At 40.3% G+C, this 23,855-nt stretch overlaps 2 protein-coding genes across 2 annotated transcripts in view; one reads left to right on the top strand and one right to left on the bottom strand.

Annotated features, from left to right (window-relative positions):
* Positions 1-23,855, top strand: part of LOC103657337 (zinc finger protein 91-like) — a 686,132-nt gene that overhangs the window by 458,225 nt on the left and 204,052 nt on the right. The window lies entirely within an intron of this gene.
* The window catches only part of LOC103672893 (zinc finger protein 260-like), a 79,852-nt gene that overhangs the window by 14,386 nt on the left and 41,611 nt on the right, over positions 1-23,855 (bottom strand). Inside the window, exons 2-4 of the mRNA XM_008701596.2 lie at positions 12,709-12,787; positions 10,508-10,634; positions 9,936-10,031 (exon numbers count right to left, since the gene is read on the bottom strand). Coding sequence (XP_008699818.2) covers positions 9,936-10,031; positions 10,508-10,634; positions 12,709-12,738 — 253 coding nt within the window. The 5' untranslated portion in view covers positions 12,739-12,787. The remainder of the gene's footprint in view (positions 1-9,935; positions 10,032-10,507; positions 10,635-12,708; positions 12,788-23,855) is intronic.

Genomic DNA, 23,855 nt, shown 5'->3' with positions numbered 1-23,855 from the left:
AGAAGCATAGATGCTCACTGACGGGGACTGGTGACCTGCTTCCCAATGAATCAGTGTCCTGCACACGGTCCAGAGCACAGGACTAGACTCATCATGGGGCTGAGTGGAAGTGAGGGAGATCCCTGCCAGCCGTGGGTCAGCATCCTTGGACGGTCACCCATGTATTATGGATCAGACTTATGTTGGGGTTACAGCACTGGGATACCAGTGCTTTGTGGATCCCCCACACATGTCTTGCTGGTTCTGCATATTACTATCCAGCAGCTTTCTTCATCCTGAACATCTACTCTGTCATGTGACATGTGAAATCTTCAAGCTATGCCCACAATGTTTAAACCATCCAATATCCCCCCTCCACCCACCACCATGCATCTGGGCCTGGGAAAGTACAGTTATCTCTGTCATCCAACAGCAACTGGTCCTCAGTACAACCAGGGAATGGATTAAATAATGAGAAACAGATCTGACTTCCCTGCAATCCTGGAAAATGAGCACATACCCCAAATTCCCATCTCTGTCACATTTGCTCAACACAAGTAGCTTCCCAAGACCTTGCAGTGACCAAAGGGAGCTCGACACATCTGTCCTCACATCTCAGTTCTCCATATTCTATTAGCAGAACGTACCTTCCTATAGAAGTATACCACCATCATATTTGATCTGTCCTCACAACTCTCCTTAGTACCAAGTGCCTGAGGTAATCCTGGGGCGCACTGATGGTGTTTTCCTGTTCTTACAGTGAAGTGGTGACAACATTGTATTTCAAGCTCAGATATGGCTTCAAGTGATCCAGTTACCAACCATTTCTCATTGAATTAAAAAAATTCCAAGCTACTCATAAGAACCTACAAGGGCATGCATGGCTTACGTGGGACGGGGAGAGCAGTGAAAAGTGGGGTGTCCACAACACAGGAAAGAAGGACAGCTGTGATTCCTATGTCATCGGAATGGAGATGAGGAGACAGAATTGAAGATGATTTGGAAAGAAAACAAGTAAAATTTACATTTCTAGATTTGGAGTCATTAGTGCAGCCTTGGACAAGTGTCCTCTCCCCACTTAAGGATTTCATTTCACCACTATATCCTATATATTTTTCATCTCTTACCTTGGACCACACCATGACTCCTAACAGAATGTTTTCTTCCTAAACTAGAACATCTACTCAGCACTCACTACTATCCCATGTTTATGCCCTTCAAATAAATGTTAAAACAACCCATGACTCATTAAGTCTTGAAGTTTTCACCTATCAAGTTGTTGCAGTAATGTGAATAACATGGATAGTGTCATTTCCAAGAAGGGAAAAGAACAATAACTACAGAAATCTTACTTAATGTTCTTCTCCAGTTGAGAGGGAAGGAGTGAAATGTGTCACTTAAACCACCTGGAATTTAACGTGATCACTGAAGGATTATGCCCACATTCAAATTAACGTTGAACGCCATGTCATTTCTTGTAATCTAATCATAAAATTCCTGAGCAAGTCATATAAGGAAAAGTTCCTGAACGTTAGAAGAAGGAAAACAAAGTACATCCTATGTGAGTCACAGCCAGGTAGACAAGGTAGGATTTGCATGGGGAGATTCCCAAAACAACATACATGACATCAAGGCAAAATAAATACAATGCAACGTAGAGAAAATTATTGCCATTATGAATCTGTTTTTGTTAGGAAATCATCAATTTTTAAATTTGGTATTTATCTCTTTGGATCCAATATTCCCGTTCCTTCTGAAAATATAGGTATACACACACACACACACACACACATACACACTTATTCCTAGTTAGTTCTTTTACTCCAAAATACATCTTTAACATAATACAGCATATTGCACTCTGTGCACATCAAAACCATAAACCTCTGTGTTCTGTATGCTCACAAAAACAACATAAGCAAAGAAAAATAAAGGGTAAAAATTTTAAAATTCTGAGAATTCTGTAGATATGGCTTATATTATATTAGTAGTGACTTTGTTCAATCAGCAGTAGTTAAGTAGAACCCCCGGGCATTAGACAGTGAGTCATGGTTCAATTAAAGAAAACAAAGATATCGAAATAAAGTTGACTACTCATAGATCCTGGAGGGTGTACATAATATGCCTTGAGGGACAACGTGAAGAGGTCAAGACTGAGTGCAGGCAGAGAAAATGGCAGGAACCAGGGCACATGTCGTTCTTAGGGTCCATGGTTGGTGTGCTTTGGAGTGCCTGGGCCAAGTCTAGAATGCACAACTCAAACTAAAATGAGTGGAGTATGGTAAACTCCGCAAGTGTATTCTCTAAGGGGTGCTCATGGTAAGTATACTGGGAGTGGACACTCTTTCACAAGGGCTACTGGGAAGTCAGATCAGGAACTTACACTTGTGTGTGACTGTGGGGGCTGTTACCTAGCGTATTTGCTGTTGGGTGGAGCTAGAGTCAGTTCAAATCCCCTGCAGGCAGTCTGGTCATGTGAACTGGAATCCAAGTCAGCAGTATCAAGAAATTGTTTAGCTACACTCTCAATAATACTTCCATATTATCCTTATTAAAAACACCATAATGTCGCAGCTGTTCAAAAAGAAAGAAAAGATAAAATACATAAATGTGGGGAAAATTAATCTCATATAATTTGAGGTTTAGGGCCACTGGGGAAAAACATTATTAGTGATACCATCCCATGGCTTTAACAAGTGCCTCTTGAATAATGCGGGGGTTCAGTGTACCCAGCCCCCATGCAGTTGAAAATCTGTGTATAACTTTGACTCCTCAACATTTGGTAACTTACTGCTCAAAAGAAACCTTAGGAAAAACAGCCAATTAATATATACTTATATAAGAGTTGTATTTGGTATTCCTACAAAAAGAAGCTCAAGAAAAACAATGTTAAGAAAATCAGAAGGAGGAGATGATGCATATACAGTACTGTACTATAAACAAATCTGACTCTAAGGGGACCCATACAGTCCAAACCCATGTTGTTCAGGGATCAAGTGTACTTTGTCTGTTTACCTGCAACCTTGATGATGATGGGGCAGGTAAGGTGGTGCAGGGTAGCACTTCACGTGATATGTATCAGTGTTAACACATTAAATCTATTTAGTGTTAAAGTGAAAATATACTGAGTTCAAACGCATTGAAAACAAACTATTGCAAAATTATTGTATGATTGTTGGTCAACATACCCATCACAGGCATTCAAGGAACCATTCTTGTTCCTCTGATACAATGATCTCTGAGTTGTGCTTTCGAGGCTTTTCAAACTGAGGCTAATTATTGAGTCAATGTGGATTTATAATAATTTTACACCCTTTTATGGAAGAGTTAGCTATACGTTCCTCATTTATCTGTGAAAAATTCTTTAGTTCAACCGAATAAACTAATGTTCTTGACTTGCGTCAATTCCTATGATGAAGATACATCCAGCTCTAAATAAACTATCACCATATTCTTCTTAAACAGCAACTAGCAAAAATATTTAAAATTTAGAATGTTTCGGTTTTAATTTAATATGCAAATAACAATGCCCTGTATACTTAATTCATCGTGACTTATTTTACTCTTATATGTCAAGCACAAACATCTCCATGTGGACTTTCCTCATTCATTTTACATTAAAGAGTCCTTAATCTCCCCTGGAAAAGTAGGTGTAAATGAATTCTCATCATACAGTAGCCCCTCATGTCTGTGAGACAGCAACAATTAAATCATTTTGCATGCCCATGAGTACTGAAGTCTTAGCATGAGATGATTTAAAAGTAAAATCGATAATATTTGCCATGCAAAATATCTCAAATACGGTCAAAAGAAAAAAAGAGACACAGTGAAACTAATTATCCCTCTCAGACATCCATCTCCCTTGGTCCTTTCAGGAATATTAACAAAAACATTTGACCATTGAATAACATGGGTTTGAACAGTGTGGGTCTACTTATACACAGATATATGTATTTTTTATAAATATAGTGCATCAGTGTAAACATGTTTTCTCTGTTATGATTTCCTTAATATTTTTTCTCCACCTTACTTTATTATAAAAATACTGCAGAGAATATGGACAATATACAAAGAATGGGATGTTTAACTGTTAACGTTCTAGGTAAGGTTTCAGGTCAACAATGCTGTATTTGGGGGCGCCTGGGTGGCTCAGTCATTAAGCCTGCCTTCAGATCAGGTCATGATCCTAGGGTCCTGGGATCGAGCCCCGCATCCAGCTCCCTGCTCAGCAGGAAGCCTACCTCTCCCTCTCCCACTCCCCCTGCTGGTGCTCCCTCTCTGTCCAATAAATAAATAAAATCTTAAAAAACAATACAAAACAAAAAAAAAAACAATAGTGTATTTGCATGGTAAAGTAGGAATGGTTTTAAGTTTGGGGACTCAAAAATTACAAACACATTTTCAGTTCTGGCGGAGGCTGGTGCCGCTCGTGCCTGCCCTGTCCAAGGCTACAGAGTAACTGATCTAGGTTATTTAAATTTGGATTTTTCTCAATAATAAATACTCTGATTTAGAATCATGTCTGCAAAGTGGCACTGACTTCTTTCTGCTGTGATTGCTCTGCTTTTCTTTCTTTCTTTATTAAAGATTTATTTATTTATTTATTTTGGAGAGAGAAAGAGAGAACAGGAGGAGGGACAGCGGGAGAGAGAGAATACCAAGCATTTAGCATGGAGTCTGACCTGGAGATCGATCCCAGGCCCCCGATATCATGAGCTGAGCTGAAGTCAAGAGTCGGATGCCTAAGAAAGACAGCCACCCAGGCACCCCTTCTCTGATTTTATTTTATTTTTTTTTTAAGATTTTATTTATTTATTCGACAGAGAGAGACAGCCAGCGAGAGAGGGAACACAAGCAGGGGGAGTGGGAGAGGAAGAAGCAGGCTCATAGCAGAAGAGCCTGATGTGGGACTCGATCCCAGAACGCCGGGATCACGCCCTGAGCCGAAGGCAGACGATTAACCGCTGTGCCACCCAGGCGCCCCCCTTCTCTGATTTTAGATTTGCCTTTCTACTGCATACTTTGCCAATTATTGGCATCTTTAATATTTTTATCCCTTATAAAGGTTCTTTTTTTTTTCTGAACTCTATGTTAAAAACAGAGGTTTTTGATCAATCATTACATTTCTATCCAGTATGCTTGCTCCGTTGTTGAGTAAGGTTTCAGTTCCAGGTAAAGAATTTATCACCATTCTTGACATTTGTAAGGTGTCTCCCCAGTACATGTAATTTCATGCTGAATACTTCTGATTATTAATTAAATATTGCCACGTTCTTTACATTTCTAGGGTTTCATCCAGTATGTATGCTCTAATATTCAGAAAGTTTGTAGTTCTGCTTAAAGACTTTGCCGCATTTTTTTTACATTTGTCTGCATTTTTGCCCGCTATGTATTACCATATATTGATAATATTTGAGTGCTAAAGACTTTGCCAATTGTTTACATTTGTGAGATTTCTTCCCATTATGAAATGTCTGCTGTTGAGTGAGTTTTGAACACTAGTTAAGAGGCTTGCCACACTTACCACCTTTTTAAGTTTTCACTTGATTAAAGATATAATGAGGTACAATAAGATTTGAGCTTTTTGAAAAGACTTTCCCACTATGATAGTGGTTCTCTGGAAACTGAGTTTTCTGATGTTTACTAGGATTTGACACTTGATTGACATTTTCCCCAGATTCATTACATTGGTAAGTTTTGTCTTCTTTAGAAATACTTTGGTAATTATGGAAAATAGATGCTTCCACATCTTTGGATATCACTCCAGAAAATAAATCTTCCTTGCCTGTCTTTCCCAATAGGCCCACGGTGTTGTGGAAAGACACAACTAAAAGATACAAAATAAGTGATACCACTCACGGTACTCATGTACATATACATTAAAATTCTAATGTGAAAAATTAATACACATTATAGTACATTATCAATGGAGAAAAAGGAAGCACCAGGGTTTTGTCCCATCATGGAGACAAAAATGGACCAAATTACCTTTTTAAGAGTCTTCCAGAAGCCATTCAGAACACAGCACACCCAAGTAAGTACAAATGAAGAAGAACCACATGGAAGAGACAAGGCAAGTTTGTGACACTTGGCCACAAAAATGGCTCACCCTCCCTGACACTCCATGGCAACACTGTGAGAAAACTCTTACCTCCCCTCAGGAGAGAAACAAATGAGTGACCTGTATGTTCAAGGCTTCATTGGTCTGGCTTCTTTCTTACTACCTGCTGGAATAGTTTTTGTCATGCATGACATGGAAGGCAGAAGGAATGAGAGCACCCTCTGAATGTCCTGTAATGGTTGCTCGGAGAAAAGGTTCAAACAATGGAGAGATTCCATAGTTGAAGACAGAGGAAGGCTCTAATGTGAACTACAATTTTTTAAACTGGGGAATTGCAAAAATTGAGACAATACAAATGGACAGAATATAGAATATGTCTGACAGGCCCCTGAAATTACTAATATATCTGCTCTCCTGCAGAAACCAACCAAGTTCAGAATACATGGTAGGAGCCTGTTTTGTTGTGTTTTTTTTTTTTTAATTACCTAATTTCAACAAAAGATCACAAGGCATACAAAGAAACAGAAAAACGTGTTTCAATCAGAGGAACAAAATTACTGGCCCTAAATTAATAAAGAACTATTAATAGTCTGACACAGAAATCAAATAACCATCACAAAGATGTTAATGGAGAAAGAAGAGAAAATGAACAGTGTAACTAAATGTTGTCAGGAAAACGATGCGTGACCAAAAGAAAAATCCAAAGAGACAGGAAATATAACAACAATCAATCAGAAACTGGGAGCTGAAGAGTACAATCACTGAATTTAAAAACACAACAAGGGGTCAGTCACAGACTTAACCAAGTGGAAAAAGAATCAGACGACTTAAAGATGGCTTGTTTTAAATTATCGACTGAAAGGACAAAAGAAAATGTGGAAAAGGACAGAGTCTAAGTGACATGGAACATCAACGAATGGACCAATATATACATTAAGGGGACTCCAAGAGGAGAGGAGAGTGAAAGGGGCTAAGGGCTTACATGAAAAACTAAAGACTTGTACTTCCCATGTATGTGGAAAAAAGGGACAAATTCAACAAACTCAGTAAATTTAAAGTAGGATACATGTTAAGACATGAATACAGTGGCACATTATAATTAACTTACGAAAAATCATGAGTGAAAATAGAATTTTGGAACAGCATGACAAAAGCAACTCATCTTGTACAAGAGAGCTCCTGTAAGATTAGTAGTGGGATTCGCAGTAGACCTTACAGGAAAAAGTGCATGGGGCAATATATTCAAGTACTGAAAGATTAAAAAATAACCACCAAGAATATTCTATCTGGCAAAACTGATTTCCATGAATGGAGACATGAAGACTTTCCTAAGTAAAAACCCCTCTAAGTTTACCAGACCTGTCCTACAAGAAGGATTAAAGGAAGTCTTTCTAAGTGAAATAAAAGGATTCTGAACAGTAAGTGAAACCACAGGCCAACATAACACTCTCTGCTAAACATAAATATTTACACCATTATAGTAATCTATAGTGTTTTTTTTTTTTTAAGATTTTTTATTTATTTGACAGAGATAGAGACAGCCAGCGAGAGAGGGAACACAAGCAGCGGGAGTGGGAGAGGAAGAAGCAGGCTCATAGCGGAGGAGCTTAATGTGGGGATCGATCCCAGAACGCCAGGATCACGCCCTGAGCCAAAGGCAGACGCTTAACGACTGTGCCACCCAGGCGCCCCTATAGTGTTCTAATGAGGTAACACAAGTCACTTTTATTCCTGCTACAGAATTTTTTAAAAAATAAAAGCATAAAAATCATAAATCTGGGTAAATAAGTACACAACATTAAAAACAGAATTTGTGATACCAGTAACATAACGTGGGTGCAGGAGTGGAGATAAATAGAAGAGTTTTCTACGCCACTGACATTATCGGTTTAAAATTGTTTGTTATGCCTTTAACATATTTTAAGCAATTTCCAAGGTAACCACAATGAAAATACGTACAGAAGACACAAAAGTTAACGAGAATGGAATCAAAGCGTACCATGGGTATAACACCACAATTAAGGATAAAATTAAATACGTAAACATGATAGAGGTATGAACTGTTTAAAGACTGCTTTCAATTCATAGAAAGTGTGTCTCTCATGCATCGAGAATATACATTCAGAAGGGGTGATGAAATTAATTATTATGATGATTCACCTACACAGGATACAATACTCACTGAACACTAACCAAGGAAAGAAATAAACAAGATGACTCACAATCAGATATGTATGGGTGGTATTTGTACAAATAAATACATCATTTTATTAGTAAAGGGCATAAAGCTGATTCATATTTAAGTTAAACTTACACTGTCTTGAAATGTACAAAGTCGACAATTGTCATCCTATAATAAGATACAGAGGTAAAAATGGTACCACATCTAAATAATGTTGTGGAAGGTCCCATACAAAAGGAAGCACATTATTATGCAATGGAAGAGCCAGAATAAGGCAAAACGTCACCAAAAGATGTCAACATAAAAATAGGTAAATTTTAAAAGGAAACCTTCTATATAACTATAATTTCAAACTGTGACTGTGTACTGATGAAAAAACAAGCATTTTGAATTATTGGCACTGGCAGTAAGCTTGTAAAGAATATTCGTTAATACAACCATGAAAAGCTTTAATGGAAAATTTTACGACTAAGTACTTAAAAGACATTAAAAATGTATTGTGTTATTAATATACCTCTACTCTTGTACAGAATGCAAGGCTATAATCCATTCTTTAGAACCAAGCACCCACATGAAAACCTTTCATTTTGAAATAAAAAACAACATGAAAATTGTAAAAATGTACCAGCAATCACTTCATAAAGAATAAATATTTGGGATAAAATTCAGATATATTCTGAGGAAGGTAGAAGAAAAGACTAATGGTTAATTTTTCCTGTCAATTTAAAATTCAATTTATAAACAAGACTTTTTTTTTTAAAAGGGAATTTTACCAATTATCCACCGCACTTCTTCTGAGCAAATGTCCACGTTATATCATAAATTTTCATGTAAAAAATTCAGAGACGAATCTGACATATAACTAGTAAAGTGAAAGCACACTTGACTAAGTCAAAGAACTTCATATCACACAAAATGATAAAATGATGTGATTATAAATAAATAAGATAACAATTCAGAGTTTATTATAGCCTGCAAGTTCTGAATTGCAAATGTTCTAGCTCCCCTACGGCATTAATTTACATAGAAATTCTACAATTCAAATTGATACATTAAATTGTTTCACCACTGAGAAATTCTTTTACCACCACGCATAGTGGAAATCTCTAATTTTAGTTGATACAGAGAAAAATGAACTTTTATAGTGAAATAAAGGAGTAGACTTTCCATTTTAGGAAGGTGTTTTTTTTACCTGATGAACTTCCTGAGTCTCCATTCTGTACAGTTAAGATTAAAGCCTCCATAACATGGGAAAGCATAAACCAGAAAACATTCAATGTCTGTCTCCAGTGTTCTGGGATTTCTACACCAAACTGCAATATGCCAACCACTACCCTGACACACTTCTCACATGACGAAAAACAGAACTTACAAAGGGCTTAGCACAGAGTTCCTCAGAAATAGGGAAATTTCCCCAGGGCCCTCACAGCAATAGAGAAGCTCTCAAGATTATGGAGGCCCTCCCACCCCAAGGAGAGTCTCCTACCCTCCCTGTGCATGTGATGGACCATCACTGGAGCTGAAGGAGAATCCCTAGAGAGCTTGATAATGTTGGCTAGCAGATGTTCCTCCGTGAGAGGAGGAGAAATTCAACTGTGCTTCTAAAACTAATTTCCATTCAAGCACAGCTACTCGAAGCAGAATTTAAGGTCTGTCTTCCTCCTTCAGACTTGGACCTCCCCTCTGTCAACTGTTTCATTCAGTCCCACCTACCTGGATGGAAGGCTACGGTCTCCTTTCTCTTCACATCCCAGAGCTGTTTCTCTTGCTCCAAAAAGATGACCAGGTCTGGCTTCCACACAGTAAGACCTGTTAATTAGAAAAAATGAATAGGAGTAGTGCTGGAGATTTTAATTTTCAATCCACTAGAGGACATTGTAGAATTCTAGAAAGTGATTTCCCAAACACTATTGACCAACAGCCCCATTAAACATGCACGAGAAGTTTCAAATTTTCACGTCACGACCTCCACTTTCAAGTACAACCAATACAATAAGAAGGAATTAAAATTTCAGTTTAAGATGTGAGCAGTCCCACGCTATGCCGCTCAATGTTTAGAACTGCCATTCATCTACAGAAGCGATGCTGTTCCCTTCAGGAAGGGGAAGCTAAGGCTAAAAAGGACACATGATGAAGATCTTCTCTACATCTACAAACCCCTACTTGTTTCCCTTTCTGTCTAGATCTGAATTCCAGGCATTCATGGGGAATCTTCCAAGAAACAGTCTTCAAGAAGAAGAAAACCCAGAGTAGGGTTTAGGAAATGTGGAAGGAGTCATCCTCACCCAAGAACAGGAGGTGTCCGTAGTTCTCCAGCATCACGTCCCTGTACAGTTCCCGCTGCGTGTGGCTCAGGCATCCCCACTCCTCCTGGGAGAATTCTATGGCCACGTCCCTGAATGTCAGCAGTCCCTGCAAGAAATACCACCGTCACCAAGTGGCCATCGACAGAGTTCACAGTGGTCCCTAAGATCAAGAGGGAGTTAGTGTCACCAGCTAGACCCACGACCTGACCTTTACTGCTCACCTGCTAGGACCCACCAACCTTTGTCCCACATTTTACTTAACCTCTTCTTTCCACTTTATCTTTGTACTTCAATCAAAAGACCCCATGGGCAGAGTCTCCTGTGTTGGAAACAGAAACTATCCAAAAAAAGTTATAACGGCCCTGAGGAAGCACTTGGGCCCGCCCAGTTGGACCTTATCCCCTGACTCAGACCCCTGTAGATGGAGCAAGCAGTAACCCAGGGTACTTTTACCTCATTATAATATGAAAATCTCCAAGGAAGGAGGAGCATAAACATCACTTTCATAACATACAAAGTATGTATGGAAGTGTTGTCTTCATGTGCGACCATATGCCCAGCTCTACATAAGATGATGAAACCCCTCTTGCTGAATTTCCATCTGAACCCTAAGTGAAAGGAAACTGTCCCCCCTGGAAGTTACTCTGTGTGATCTCCTTATTGGCTGCAAATCAAGTTTCCTCTGTGTCACAAGCCTACCGTATAATTTCTACCTGTGACCCTACTATATTTCAGGATTTTAAGACACTCAAACACGTTAAGAGAGATTTTTGGTTTTTTTCTGAAAATACAAGGAAGTAAATAGAAGGGTAACTCTGTGACCTAAAATAAAAACCTCCAAGATGCAGATCTGACTTAGAACCTCCAGTCCTAGAAATCAGTATCTCTGCTACACAAAGGTGACAGCCTCCATGGTCCAGGGGAAACTGATGGGCAGGGGCCAGCGAGCTAAGGGTCAAGAAAGTACTCTTGAGACATTTTTGGTGCAAAAAGCTGTTTTTACTAAAGCACAGGGCCAGGACCCCTGGGCAGAAAGACCCACACTGTCCTTGTGGAAGCCACTGATAATATAGTTTTAAGTTGGGGGATAGAAATAAAGGAAGTTTCTGCAGGGATTTTCATATGTTAAAGAGGACTTACAGGATCCCGGAGGCCTGGCTATTGTCAAGCTGCTTGCTTTTTACCTCTAGCGAAGCATTAACATTAAGGCAGTTGGGAAGTCCTTATGGAATGTCCTACGCTGCCCATCTCAAGTATTTATTAAGGGTCTGCAAGTTGAATTTCAGTTTATCTCCATTTCTTTTACCTCTGTTCTCAACAAAAACTAGAAGCAAGAACAAGTCAGAAAAAAGAAGTTTCTACTTTAAATGTGATGGTTTCTGCATATCGCTCAGTAAATCCATCTAAGATCCTTAAGAATGATAATGGGGAAAATACAGACTTCAGAGCGGAGAAATCTGTCAGCACCAACCCAAGTAAAAGGAGGTAACAGGAGCTATAAGGAAACAAACTGACACCAGTGCCTTAGGCACACTGAAGGACCTACTATTAATGGTGTGTTCTTGTGCCCGCAAACGAAATCAGAAAATAAACTGTATTATGAGAATACGGTGGATTTTCAATCACACATAGTTTCCATGTTCTGTAATATCTAGTATATTTAAATAGAGTATCTTTCTCACATTCCAAAGAGCAAGCCTCCCCTTCTTTTCTAAAACTTGCTAAGTTATTCTGGGTCTCATATCCATTGTGTTTATTTATGCAATTTCTTACTCCTGGTCTACACAGAGCTCAAGAAGCATCTAGATGGAACCTAATAAATGTTTTCCTTGACTGATATCCAAGGCCGGAGGCCATCAGCAGTAGGTATCTTGGACGCAAGGCTTTCCTCTGTGGGTCTGTCACCAAGGGAATATTTATGATATTTGCAGGACTTTAATTCAAAGGGACAAATGTTGATAGACTATTGAAAGACAGGTTAGAGAGAAAGCTCTGGAATATACGGGGGGAGTGTTCTAAAGACTTAATATTGGGTATCATTTTTGAAAATGTTTTAAAATTAGGGGAAAAGATAAAGCAGAAACATCATAACCAGAGGAATCAATATTTGCAATTTCTAAATGAATGGAATTTCAGGAGAAATAGACGACACGCCATCTGACTTGGGACGCAAGGCTTACCTGAGAACTGGCCATTTCTTCTTCTTTCATGTCGTCCTCTAGATTTCTTTCTCAGAAGAGATTCGTGGAGAAATCACAGCTGCATCAGGAGAAAATGCCTTTAAAGCCACCAACAGAGCCTCTGCACCTCTAAACTGCTTGCCTGACAGCAGGACTTTGAAATGCAGAAAAGGCCCAAATTCCTAGTCCTTTGTGTCAGGAGCCTTTCAAAAACTATGAGCTCCTACTTGGAGACCAATCCCTGACTTTTCCTTCTCTGCTTTCAGGGGGCCTCCCCTCCCACACACTATCACAAATTCAGCTACGGCGGAGGAACCGTGTGCTGCACAGACCTGACCCTCCCAGACTCACGGAGCAGAGACCCTGTTACCTCTCCTTGCACCAAAAACTATACTCAACTCTCATAAATTAATGGGAAGCCCTCGTGCTTATCCCTGGCCTCACTTAGAATCACCTGGAGCCCTTAACTAACAGGACACTGTCCTTTCCACCCATACCAACAGACAGAACCCGAGGAGGAGGGCACCAGCAATGATCGGTTTTGAAACTCCACACGTGATCCTATTGGGAAGCATCTGGGGGAGGTGACCAGGCAAAGGACAGCAACCAAGCCTATGATTGCTATCCAGATTTAAATCCATGCCTTTTCCACCGATCAGAGTTTCCGGAGATTTATACATTCTCCCTCTTTCTGCTAAGCAGAGGGAGACACCCTTACAAATGGAGCTTTCCCTTATAAATGCAAATATGTCTTAGAAAAGTAAACATACTGGGTTTCAGAGCTTTTCCTTTGTCTGCTGTTTCTTTAAAATAACAGCCTAGTGGCGCCTGGGTGGCTCAGCTGGATGAGAGTCAGACTTGATTTCGGCTCAGGTCATGATCTCAGGGTCATGAGGTCGGGCTCTGCTGAGCAAGGAGCCTGCTTAAGATTCTCTCCCTCTCCTCTGCTCCCCCCTTCCTCCCCCCCAGCTCACTCATGCCTTCTCTCTCAAAAACAAAAAGAACAAAAACAAACAAATAAAAAAACCAGCAGAAAATAATCCTTATGGGTGAAGACACATATTTTGGGATGGTAAATGTTCCTCTTAAACAGGCAAATGTTTATTTTCCTAAGTAACTGCCAAACAGTTTTCCAAAGTGAACGTATTTTTTACACTCCCATCAGCAATACAAAAGAATTCTAATTTCTCGATATTTTCATAGAAATGCGGTGTTATCCCCTTCCTTTATTTTAGCCATTCTAGAAAATATTGAGTGATTGCTCACTATAAAATATGAAGTGGTCTTAATACAGTTATTCTGGTGACTCAAAGTGAAACCACTTAAAAGCATAATGTTGAACAAAAATCAAAATGGCTGCATTAAAATGTCAGCAAGGCTTGATATTAAACTAAGTATCCTTTTTCCTCTCTTCAGAAACCTTCCCTTCCCCCTTCCTTCATCTTGTTTTTTTCTCCTCCCTCCCCCACCCCAGGAATCCAGTACCACTCTGAAAACCTGGTGAATAAGGCCGGCAGCACAGACACAAATCCTGTCGAAACCGGCCAGATCCTGTATTTCCCCACAAACCCCCAACCCCTTCCTCCGGGTGGGCTCGCAGTTTTGAAGGCCCTGACCTGCTGCAGCCTTGTCTGCCTAGCAAAGCAATAAAGCTGTTGTTCCTCTCTATCCCCAACTCTGTCTTCACATTATATTTTGGGTCTGAAGCACCAAGGTCAGTTTTCAACAACAGAATGAGTGTTAGGAGAGGAATCCATTTTTCTCCATCTGTTCTCAATTCTTTGGCCGGTCTAATAAATTAAACTGCTATAACACAGATTCACAAAAGGAAAAAAATAATTTCTTAATTATGGGAACCTAAAAGATAACGAGGCTCAAAGACAGGGAATTGATGCTTACATGCCACTGTCACTTGAGAAGGGGATACGGATTTAGAATTTCAAAAGGGGGTAAGCACATTCACAGGAAAAAGGAAAGAGCAAATGTTTATCAAACAACACTTTGCCACACCAGACAGGCAACTCTTCATAATATAAAAAGCTAATGTCTGATACTAGCTAGATTACTCACAGGAGTTCTGCCATCTCATTCACTCTTGGTATATAATCAGCCTCACAAAAGAAGGAAATCCTTCCATTTGCAGCAAGAGAATAAACCTAGAGGATCTTTTTTAAGTTACCTAGAAGCCCTGCCAGCGCCCCTTTGCCCAACTTCACAGTCTTTAAATGTTATTAGCATGCACCTTTAGCATGTGTGATTGATAAACCAAACCTCTTTGTGTATCTATAGATCATGCATTGTTTCCTAGGAAGACTTGGATCAGAACCCTCTTGCACAACCCCTCTCCCCAGGGGCACGAATACACAATCTGCAAGAACGTCTCTAGCTGACACCATGGAGTCTGCAAGCAGCAAGACGTGTTACAGATTACCGGGCTCCTCTTTTACCGATTACCGGCCTCAAGCTCCTTTAAAACTCGTTGGACCAGGCCGAAATTTTGGAAGTGGCTTTTGAACAAGACTCTACCTTCTTCCCAAACGGATGCCCTCCTGAATAAAGCTCATATTCCCTTCCAGTCAAAACTCGTGTCTTGAGTATTAGCTTTTGGAACAACCAGCAGCCAATCTTGGTGTTTTTTGTTTTTTCTGGTAACAAGATTATTGTGTGATCATTCACTGAATCCAGTGGGAAAGAATTCTTGAGATATTTAAGATGCAACTTAGTAAGTTTATTAAAGTAGCAGGGGAACAGGACCCCTGGGCAGAAAGAGCTGCACTTCCGGTTGCATAAAGCTGGTGGTTACTATGCTCAGTGCTCAGGGGGAGGGGTCATGCAGGAAGTATTAGATCATAAATGTTTCTTCAAATTTCTACTTGTAAAACTACTTTTGCAAAATTTCTCTGGTGCTTATCGTTCAGTTCAATATTAATTACGGGTGAGAGGTACAGGCAGTCATGAGGCCCTTTAAGAACACAGCAGTCAGCTACATTTGATTCTTATCAAAACTATGCAGGCTATAGGTCAGCTCTCTGGGCTAAAGGTGAACATTTTTGTTTCTGTTCCTCATCATTCACCTCAGACCAATTTTCTGTCCTTAAATACTTAAGGTTGTTGAAGGGTGAAGGGCTCATATTGTGTAACTTCTTCAAGGTGACACGGGTTGTAGAGATATCTGCACCCATGCATTGAAACTGGTCCCTATCGGTCCCTATGTGTAATTTTACAGAAGGCCATTATTGTAGAGTCCAGAGGGGACACTGCGGTGAATTAGTTTTGAATAGTCAGTATGATCTGTTGGCTGGGTAAAGGAGTCAGGAACTGCTTGTACAAATCTCAACAATAGGAGACAAAATAGCAAAAGAGAAAAGACATCAAAATTACTATGAAAAGTCAGAAAAGCAGTGGAACAGAGAAAGAACAATGGAAAGAGAGAGAGAGAAATCACAAAACGGACTCTTAAGGATAGAGAAAAAACTGATGGTTGCCAGAGGGAAGGTGGTAGGGTGAAGGGTTAAACACATGATGGGAATTAAGGACTGCACTTGTGATAACCACTGGGTGATGTATGGAGTTGTTTAACCACCGCATTGCACAGCTGAAACTAACATAACACTTCATGTTAACTAACTGGAATTAAAATCTTAAAAAGTCAAAAATAAAACGTGGTGGCAATCCATTAAAATACTGATGTATCTTTACAGTAGCAATAGACAGATGCACAGAATATTAGTTGATATGGATGAAATGAAGAAACCCTCCCAGATATCAGGAGAGGACAGCTAACTCTTCCCTAAAAGGGCATATGATTGTACATCGACATTTCTTAAAATTACTTCAGGCCTGAAAATTATTGAAATTATGACTCCTAGGTCATTATATCAGAACAAGAATGCTTCTTGAATGCTTGTAATCTGTATTTTCAACAAGGATCATACAGTGGATTTGAAATGCATAATTTATTCTGTGTATGATCCTAAGATATTTTAATGACAGAACATATTGGTTTTTAATGTGTTAACGCTGATAGGTAATGAATGATGTATTATCCCACCACCAATATTAACCTACCTCACCTTAATTAAAACTGTAGACAACGGATGGTATCTACCACCCATCTGATAACGCTGATGTAATATAACTAGTAATCCATTTTCTCAGTGACCTCAGACTTAAATAACGTGTGGTTGTATTTCCAACCCCCACCCCCCTCCCCTCTGTGGCCCTGTTTGTTTCTCATAGTCCATAGTTTATCTATTACACCGGTTTCTCCTCCTCGTAACACCCGGGACTCAACATGGATGTATTGTAGATTATACAGGGGCTGCTGACAGTTGAGGTAAGCCCCTCCATGATGGGGTGCTCCTTGGCATCCTGTTTGTGTAGTCAGTTGGATTACAGGGGACTTGAACTGACACCGGCCCTTCTCACTAGTGCGTTCCCTAAACAACACTCTGCAGAGTGACACGTTACTATAACTTCTGCTAGGACACCTCAGCCACTGCCCTTGTGAACAACCATCCCCACTGGAGCCCTAGACAATCCCCTTGTGCACACTTAAGAGAAGATTCCCACACAGTTGACCTAAATCTGTTTCAGTTTCAATAGGTCAACCTGGACTTACACAGGAACTCCAAAGCACTCCACTCACGGATCTGAATAAAGAATTGAGCCCCTCCAAGATCTACAAAGAACTTCTCAAACTCAATACACAAGAAACAAATAAACAAATCAAAAAATCGGCAGAAGATACGGACACTTTTCCAATGAAGACATACAAATGGCCAACAGACACATGAAAAAATGTTCAACATCATTAGCCATCAGGGAAATTCAAATCAAAACCACACTGAGATACCACCTTACGCCAGTTAGAATGGCAAAAATAGACAAGGCAAGAAACAACAATTGTTGGAGAGGATGTGGAGAAAGGGGATCCCTCCTACATTGTTGGTGGGAATGCAAGTTGGTACAGCCACTCTGGAAAACAGTGTGGAGGTCCCCTAAAAAGTTAAAAATTGAGCTACCCTATGATCCAGCCATTGCACTACTGGGTGTTTACCCCAAAGATACAGATGTAGTGAAGAGAAGGGCCATATGCACCCCAATGTTCATAGCAGCATTGTCCACAATAGCTAAATCGTGGAAGGAGCCGAGATGCCCTTCAACAGATGACTGGATTAAGAAGCTGTGGTCCATATATACAATGGAATATTACTCAGCCATCAGAAAGAACGAGTTCTCAACATTTGCTGCAACATGGACGGCACTGGAGGAGATAATGCTAAGTGAAATAAGTCAAGCAGAGAAAGACAATTATCATATTGTTTCTCTCATCTATGGAATATAAGAACTAGAATGATCGGTAGGGGAAGAAAGGGATAAAGAAAGGGGGGGTAATCAGAAGGGGGAATGAACCATGAGAGACTATGGACTATGAGAAACAAACTGAGGACCTCAAAGGAGAGGAGGGTGGGGGAATGGGATAGACCGGTGATGGGTAGTAAGGAGGGCACGTATTGCGTGGTGCACTGGGTGTTATACGCAACTAATGAAGCATCGAACTTTACATCAGAAACCGGGGATGTACTGTATGGTGACTAACATAATATAATAAAAAATCATTAAAAAAAAAATTGAGCCCCATGTGAAAACTCCAATTTGTCTTTTAAGATGGATTCTGTCAAGAACCTGAATGGTCCTGGAAATGGTCTCCCCCCTAGAGGCTGCAGAGAAAATCCAATTCCTCATGAAACTGACTTTACAGGACCCTAAACAGAAACTCAGCAAACCCACTGAAAGGCAGACATATAAGCAGCAGAGTATTCTTTTTTAAGCTTCTAAATATGTGGAAATTGGTTAAAGTTGGAAAACATCTACACATAGGCATAACTTTAACTGTAAAATAAAATTATTCATTTTTAATTTAAATAAAGTAAAAGTCCCCTTTCATTGCCCCCAGTCAGTAATAGTTTGACCTTCAGATATAATAGCTTATCAGTTTGAGGTGTATCCTCCTTCTTGTGCAATTTCAGAGGGTACGTGAAGTTCCATTTGAAATTGTGTAACACACACACAAACTAAAATATTTTGTACTTCCTTTAATGTTTACATAAATATTGTCATATCAAACTTACTGTCAATCAAATTGCTTTCCTTAACCAATCCAAATATAAAGGTGGTGTTTTCACACCAGTAGAAATGGATTTACTGTATTCCTAAAATACCTTATCTGGTGGTAACTGTCAATATAACACCCTTGTTGAAACACCTCCTTTTTTACACATTTACATACTTAAATGTATCTGTCTCCTACTATCACATCATATCATGAAATGTGGATCTTTGATTTATATACATGTGACCTAACTGGATGGTTCCTGGACGTGAAATTGTTGCACCATCATGACTGCATTTTTACAAGGAGTGAACAATTACTGAACTACCCTTGCAAATGAATTTAAAAAAAAAAAGGCAGAAAAATCAGTAATAGCCTACCAACTGTGTTTTCACTGTTAAATTCAACAGGGAAGCCATTGACTCAGGTGGCTCTAATGCCTCGGTAGCCTCTATAACCAAAGCACAACTTAATTCACAGTCACTGTATTGGAAAGGAAGAAAATGAACTTAAGAACAAAGAATTACAGTCAACTAAGCTTTCCAAAAATAAGGCAACTATTTAAGACATACCGAATTAAACACTGTCCTTGCTTTGCTTCCGTATCCTCTCAATAAAAACCTCACCCGAAGCTCCTACAGGTGTGACGTCCCTACTAATTATTTGTTAAAGATAAGTAGCTTGATTTTTATTTATGTTTCTATTTATTTATTTTATGTATTCATTTTTTATTTATATTTTTTCATTTAATTAACTAATTAATTAAGAGGGGGAGGCAGAGAGAGGGAATCTCGACCAGACTACGTGCAGAGCTCTGCCAGAAGCCCAACGCCAGTCTTGATCTCACCACCCAGAGATCATGACCTGAGCCAAAACCGAGTCGGAGACCCAACCAACTCAGGTTGGTTCCCTATGCCTAACAAATTGAGTAGACAAATTAAATGGTCAAATTAACACTTGAAAATTTCCATGTACATTACTTCACCTTTTAAGATCACAGTATTACCTTTCATTTTGACCAGTTTCTCAAGTGGCCTAAACACCTTGAAAACGTTGCATGGTGGCGGAAGACCCAGTGCAACAGGTGCCCCCCACCCTGCTCACTTTTGCACATGCGCACAACATACCAATGCGACTCTGCCCTCGCTTCCGCAGACTTCACCCTTGGTAATGGCTTCCCACAGCGCCTGCGCAGATAGAGACGCCTAACAAGTGCTGCACATGCGCACAGAGCACTTGGGGGGGGGCGCACACAGCTTCTCTCTGGGCCCAAGCCTGCAGTTTTGTGTTCCTCCCTTCACCAGCCGGGGCTCCAGAGCACCACACCTGAATCTCATCTCAACCAAGCTCACACGTCTGAGTTTGTGGTTCAGGCAAGCTAGGACCAGTCTATGGATGGACCAGTCCTCCTTCTGACTAATGTTATCACACCGAGAATATTTGACATCATCTCCCTTCCCTATTGCCAAAATGACACACATGCACGCACAGAGAATGCAGGTGAACCCCTCAAGATCCCGCGTACAGCACCTGCCACAGTGCAGAGGAACCCAAAACGGGGGGGGGGGGGGGGTGGTAAGGGACTGGACATCCACCATTACGCTGTGCAATATGAACGCAGAAGGCGCCCATCAGTCCCACCTCTCCAGCGACCTTCTGACACCCTAGATTCCGGATTCATTTTCGGGGCTAACGCTATTGTGGACAAACCTCAGCTGCCTCAGAATTCGCATCGGGAATAGTTCTTCTGCCTAAATGGGGGTTGCAGAGCCTAACACAGAATTATCATCTCAGATTTTGTATAAAATGAGCTGAGACCATGAAATTGCCCTCCACGGCTCCACCGCCAGTCTCTGTGTCTCCCTTCGCAGAAAAGCTCAGAGAACAGAGTTCCTGGCAGCTCCATCTGGGTGGCCCAACCTGGCATTCACGCTTTCCTGAGCCCCAGACTCGGATAAAGCAGAGTAAAGGACTAAACATTTAGGGAGTCAGTTTCACATGTCTGGTTGAAACAGTGCTTCCAAGTTAACAGGTAACATCCCACCTTCCATTCCTGAGATGTCCATTCACAGTCCACACATAAAATTAACCAAAGACATAAATGCAAATGATTGATGAACCAAATTATACCCAGAGCCCCTAATCCACCCTTCCTTTCTCCCAGTCTGCTCTCTATATTTGTGCTATCATGGACAACATTATTTTTAAGATTAATGATAATGAACAAGAAGAGAAACAATCTCTACAATTCCAGGGAGGCGTACCCAGCATCCAAATGCTGCTGGGAATAATGAACATATAGTACCCAATTCCCAGGGCTATAGAAAGATTAACTTCCATAATGTATGTGAGATTCCCAGCACAGTGTCCTGGGCCCAGGGCCTCCTAATAAACATGGAGCATGTAGTAGGTGCTCAATGAACATTCCGTTCATGAATCAGCACGTGCTATTTCTCCCAAACAGCCTTGCTCAGACAACACAACTTTATCCAGTCCCTTCCCAGCTTGCAGGGGATGAGAAGAGAGGGTCATCTTTCTGGGAGATGTCAGTCTTCACGGGGAATGGCAGTATGTGTGTTGACACAGGATGATTGGGTATAAGGGACTCAGGTTTGATCTTCCGCTTTCTCAGTGCTACTGGAAATGACGTCTGGGGACAGCAACCTCAATGGTTGTTAAAAACACAAGTTAATGGGCTTCATGCAGACCTGGGAAGTAGTGGTATCTGAGTGTGGCGCCAGAGAATCTGTTTTTAATGGAACCTCAAATGGTTTGTATATACATGAGATTTTTTTAAGTTTATGTATCTAAGCAATCTCAATACCCAACAAGAGACCTGAACTTGTGACCCCACAATCGAGTCTCATGAGCTACAAACTGAGTGTATGTATACCACTATACATACATGAAAGTTTGGAAAGCAATGTTTACAAAAGTCATTCTCAGCTTTGGCGTCGTTAGGATCCCCTGGGTAGATTTTAGAACTACCATCTCCAGGGTCCCATCCTCAAAGATTCTGTCACTTAGTCAGTGATAAGGGCTAGCATCAACTCGGTCTTAATGACTGGCCCAACTTATTCCACTGTGAGGCCAATGTAAACACTGCAGCTCCCAGGTACATTTCTGAGGAAAGACCACAGGGTCTCATCAATGGGGAAGCCTCCATGGGGAGAGCTGCTCTATGTAAGTTTGGATAGGGGAGGGTCAGTCTACCCCACATTCCTGATGTTGTACCAGAATGTGTGTGTGTCTCCAGGAGACAAGTGCACCCCCCAAAAAAGAGAGGAGTAAAAGACATTGGGGCCTCCACTTGGAAACTCCCTAAGTGTACAGTTTCACATGCCTCCACAAGCAACGGAACAGCAATCAGATCACATATACCGCTCACTGGCCCTGGGGATGGTTGTTTTGGATTTCACCATGAATGCCATGGAAGACATTGGAAGAGAAGGTAAGTCCTTAGCATATAGGAGCATGTGAAGAACGAGACAGGAGATGTCCCTCTGTGACCACCAGAAAAATAAACCTTGCCTTCCAGGATCATTCCATTCAAGCAGAGCTCCCCAAAACACATTTTATTTTTTTAAAAGATTTATTTATTTACTTGAGGGAGAGAGACAGAGCATGTGCGAGTGGGAGGAGAGGCAGAGGGAGGAGGAGAATCCTCAAGCAGTGGGGGCAGAGCCCAATATGGGGCTGGATCCTAGAACTCTGATCATGACCTGAGCAAAATCAAGAGTCAGACACCAACCAACTGAGCCACCCAATGCCACCAAACCACATTTTAAGGCTGTTTTCTCCTTTGACCCTCAACTGTGTCATCTGCTTCATTCATTCCCACCTACCTGGGTGTGTGACTATTGTCTCCTTTCTCTTCATACGGCAGGGTTCTCTACTTTTCTAAAGAAAAAGGCCAAAAACAGCCTAGAGATAGCAAGACCTACTTATAAAAAAAGGAAACATGACTCTTGCTGGAGAATCTTCAATTTGAAATCCAGCACTATGCTCAGTAGAGAAGAGAGCACATTATAGAAGGATATAGAAAATTATTTCTCCCAACGCTCTTACTGATGGCCACTTTAGAACACATAGGAGCATTTTCAATGTTTTGGTCCTTAACTTCACTTCCAAGTACTACTGAATCAAAAATAAGGAATAGATGTCTCATTTTAAGATTCTATGCCACTTAGTTTCTAGAATTATCACTAAACTAGAGTGAAGGTTACAGATAATCTCAGCAGAGGGGAAGGTTAAAGTCAAGACAGAACATCATGAATACTTCCTTCTGTACACCAACAAAAGCCTGATTATTTCCTTGGAATGATGTCATTTGTCATTTGTGATGAGTTACAATATAGAATTTTAAGACACTTGAACATATAGTAATTATACTATACTTCTTTCCTCTTCCTGAAAATAGAAAAGTAATAAAGGAGAGAATGCCTGTAATGCTATGAAAGATAAAATGGCAAATTACGAGAACAAGGAATAATTTATAACCTTTATTTGCAAAGACTAGGATGTCCAGTAGACAAAGGTGAGAGCCTTCATTTTCTCAGGGAACTGGCAGAGAGACCCTGAACCAAGTGAACAAAATTAACATCAACTGTAATAAGACAAATTGATTTCAGTGGCCTGAAGCACAAGGAAGGACTCGTCACTGGGATAATGCTTACAAAAATTTAAAAAATCAAATGTTTATATGATTCCAATCACGAAAATATAGCAGTTTTCTGAATTTTCTGAAATTTCGAGCCGCAGATTGCTCCCATGTCCTGTAATCTTTAATATTTTTTAATAGTCTTTCATTGAAGCGATCTAGACAGCAAGGCTCTCTTTGTCAGAACACTGACTTATTCTGGGCCCAACAAGTGTCTGGTTTATTTGTTCATGTTCATCTAGTTTACATAGACTCAGGCCTCACCCAGGGAGAACCTCAATAGTATTTATTCTCCTTCTTTACTGGGGTCCCAAAACCTGACCCATCTCCAGTGAGAATCTTGGGTATCAACACATCCCCATATTGATCTGT

The sequence above is a fragment of the Ursus maritimus genome, unplaced genomic scaffold (genome assembly GCF_017311325.1).
Source record: "Ursus maritimus isolate PB19 unplaced genomic scaffold, ASM1731132v1 scaffold_19, whole genome shotgun sequence".
NCBI classification, from domain to species: Eukaryota; Metazoa; Chordata; class Mammalia; order Carnivora; family Ursidae; genus Ursus; species Ursus maritimus.
The sequence above is the reverse complement of the archived record's forward strand: the minus strand, read 5'-3'. Positions and strand labels throughout refer to the sequence as shown.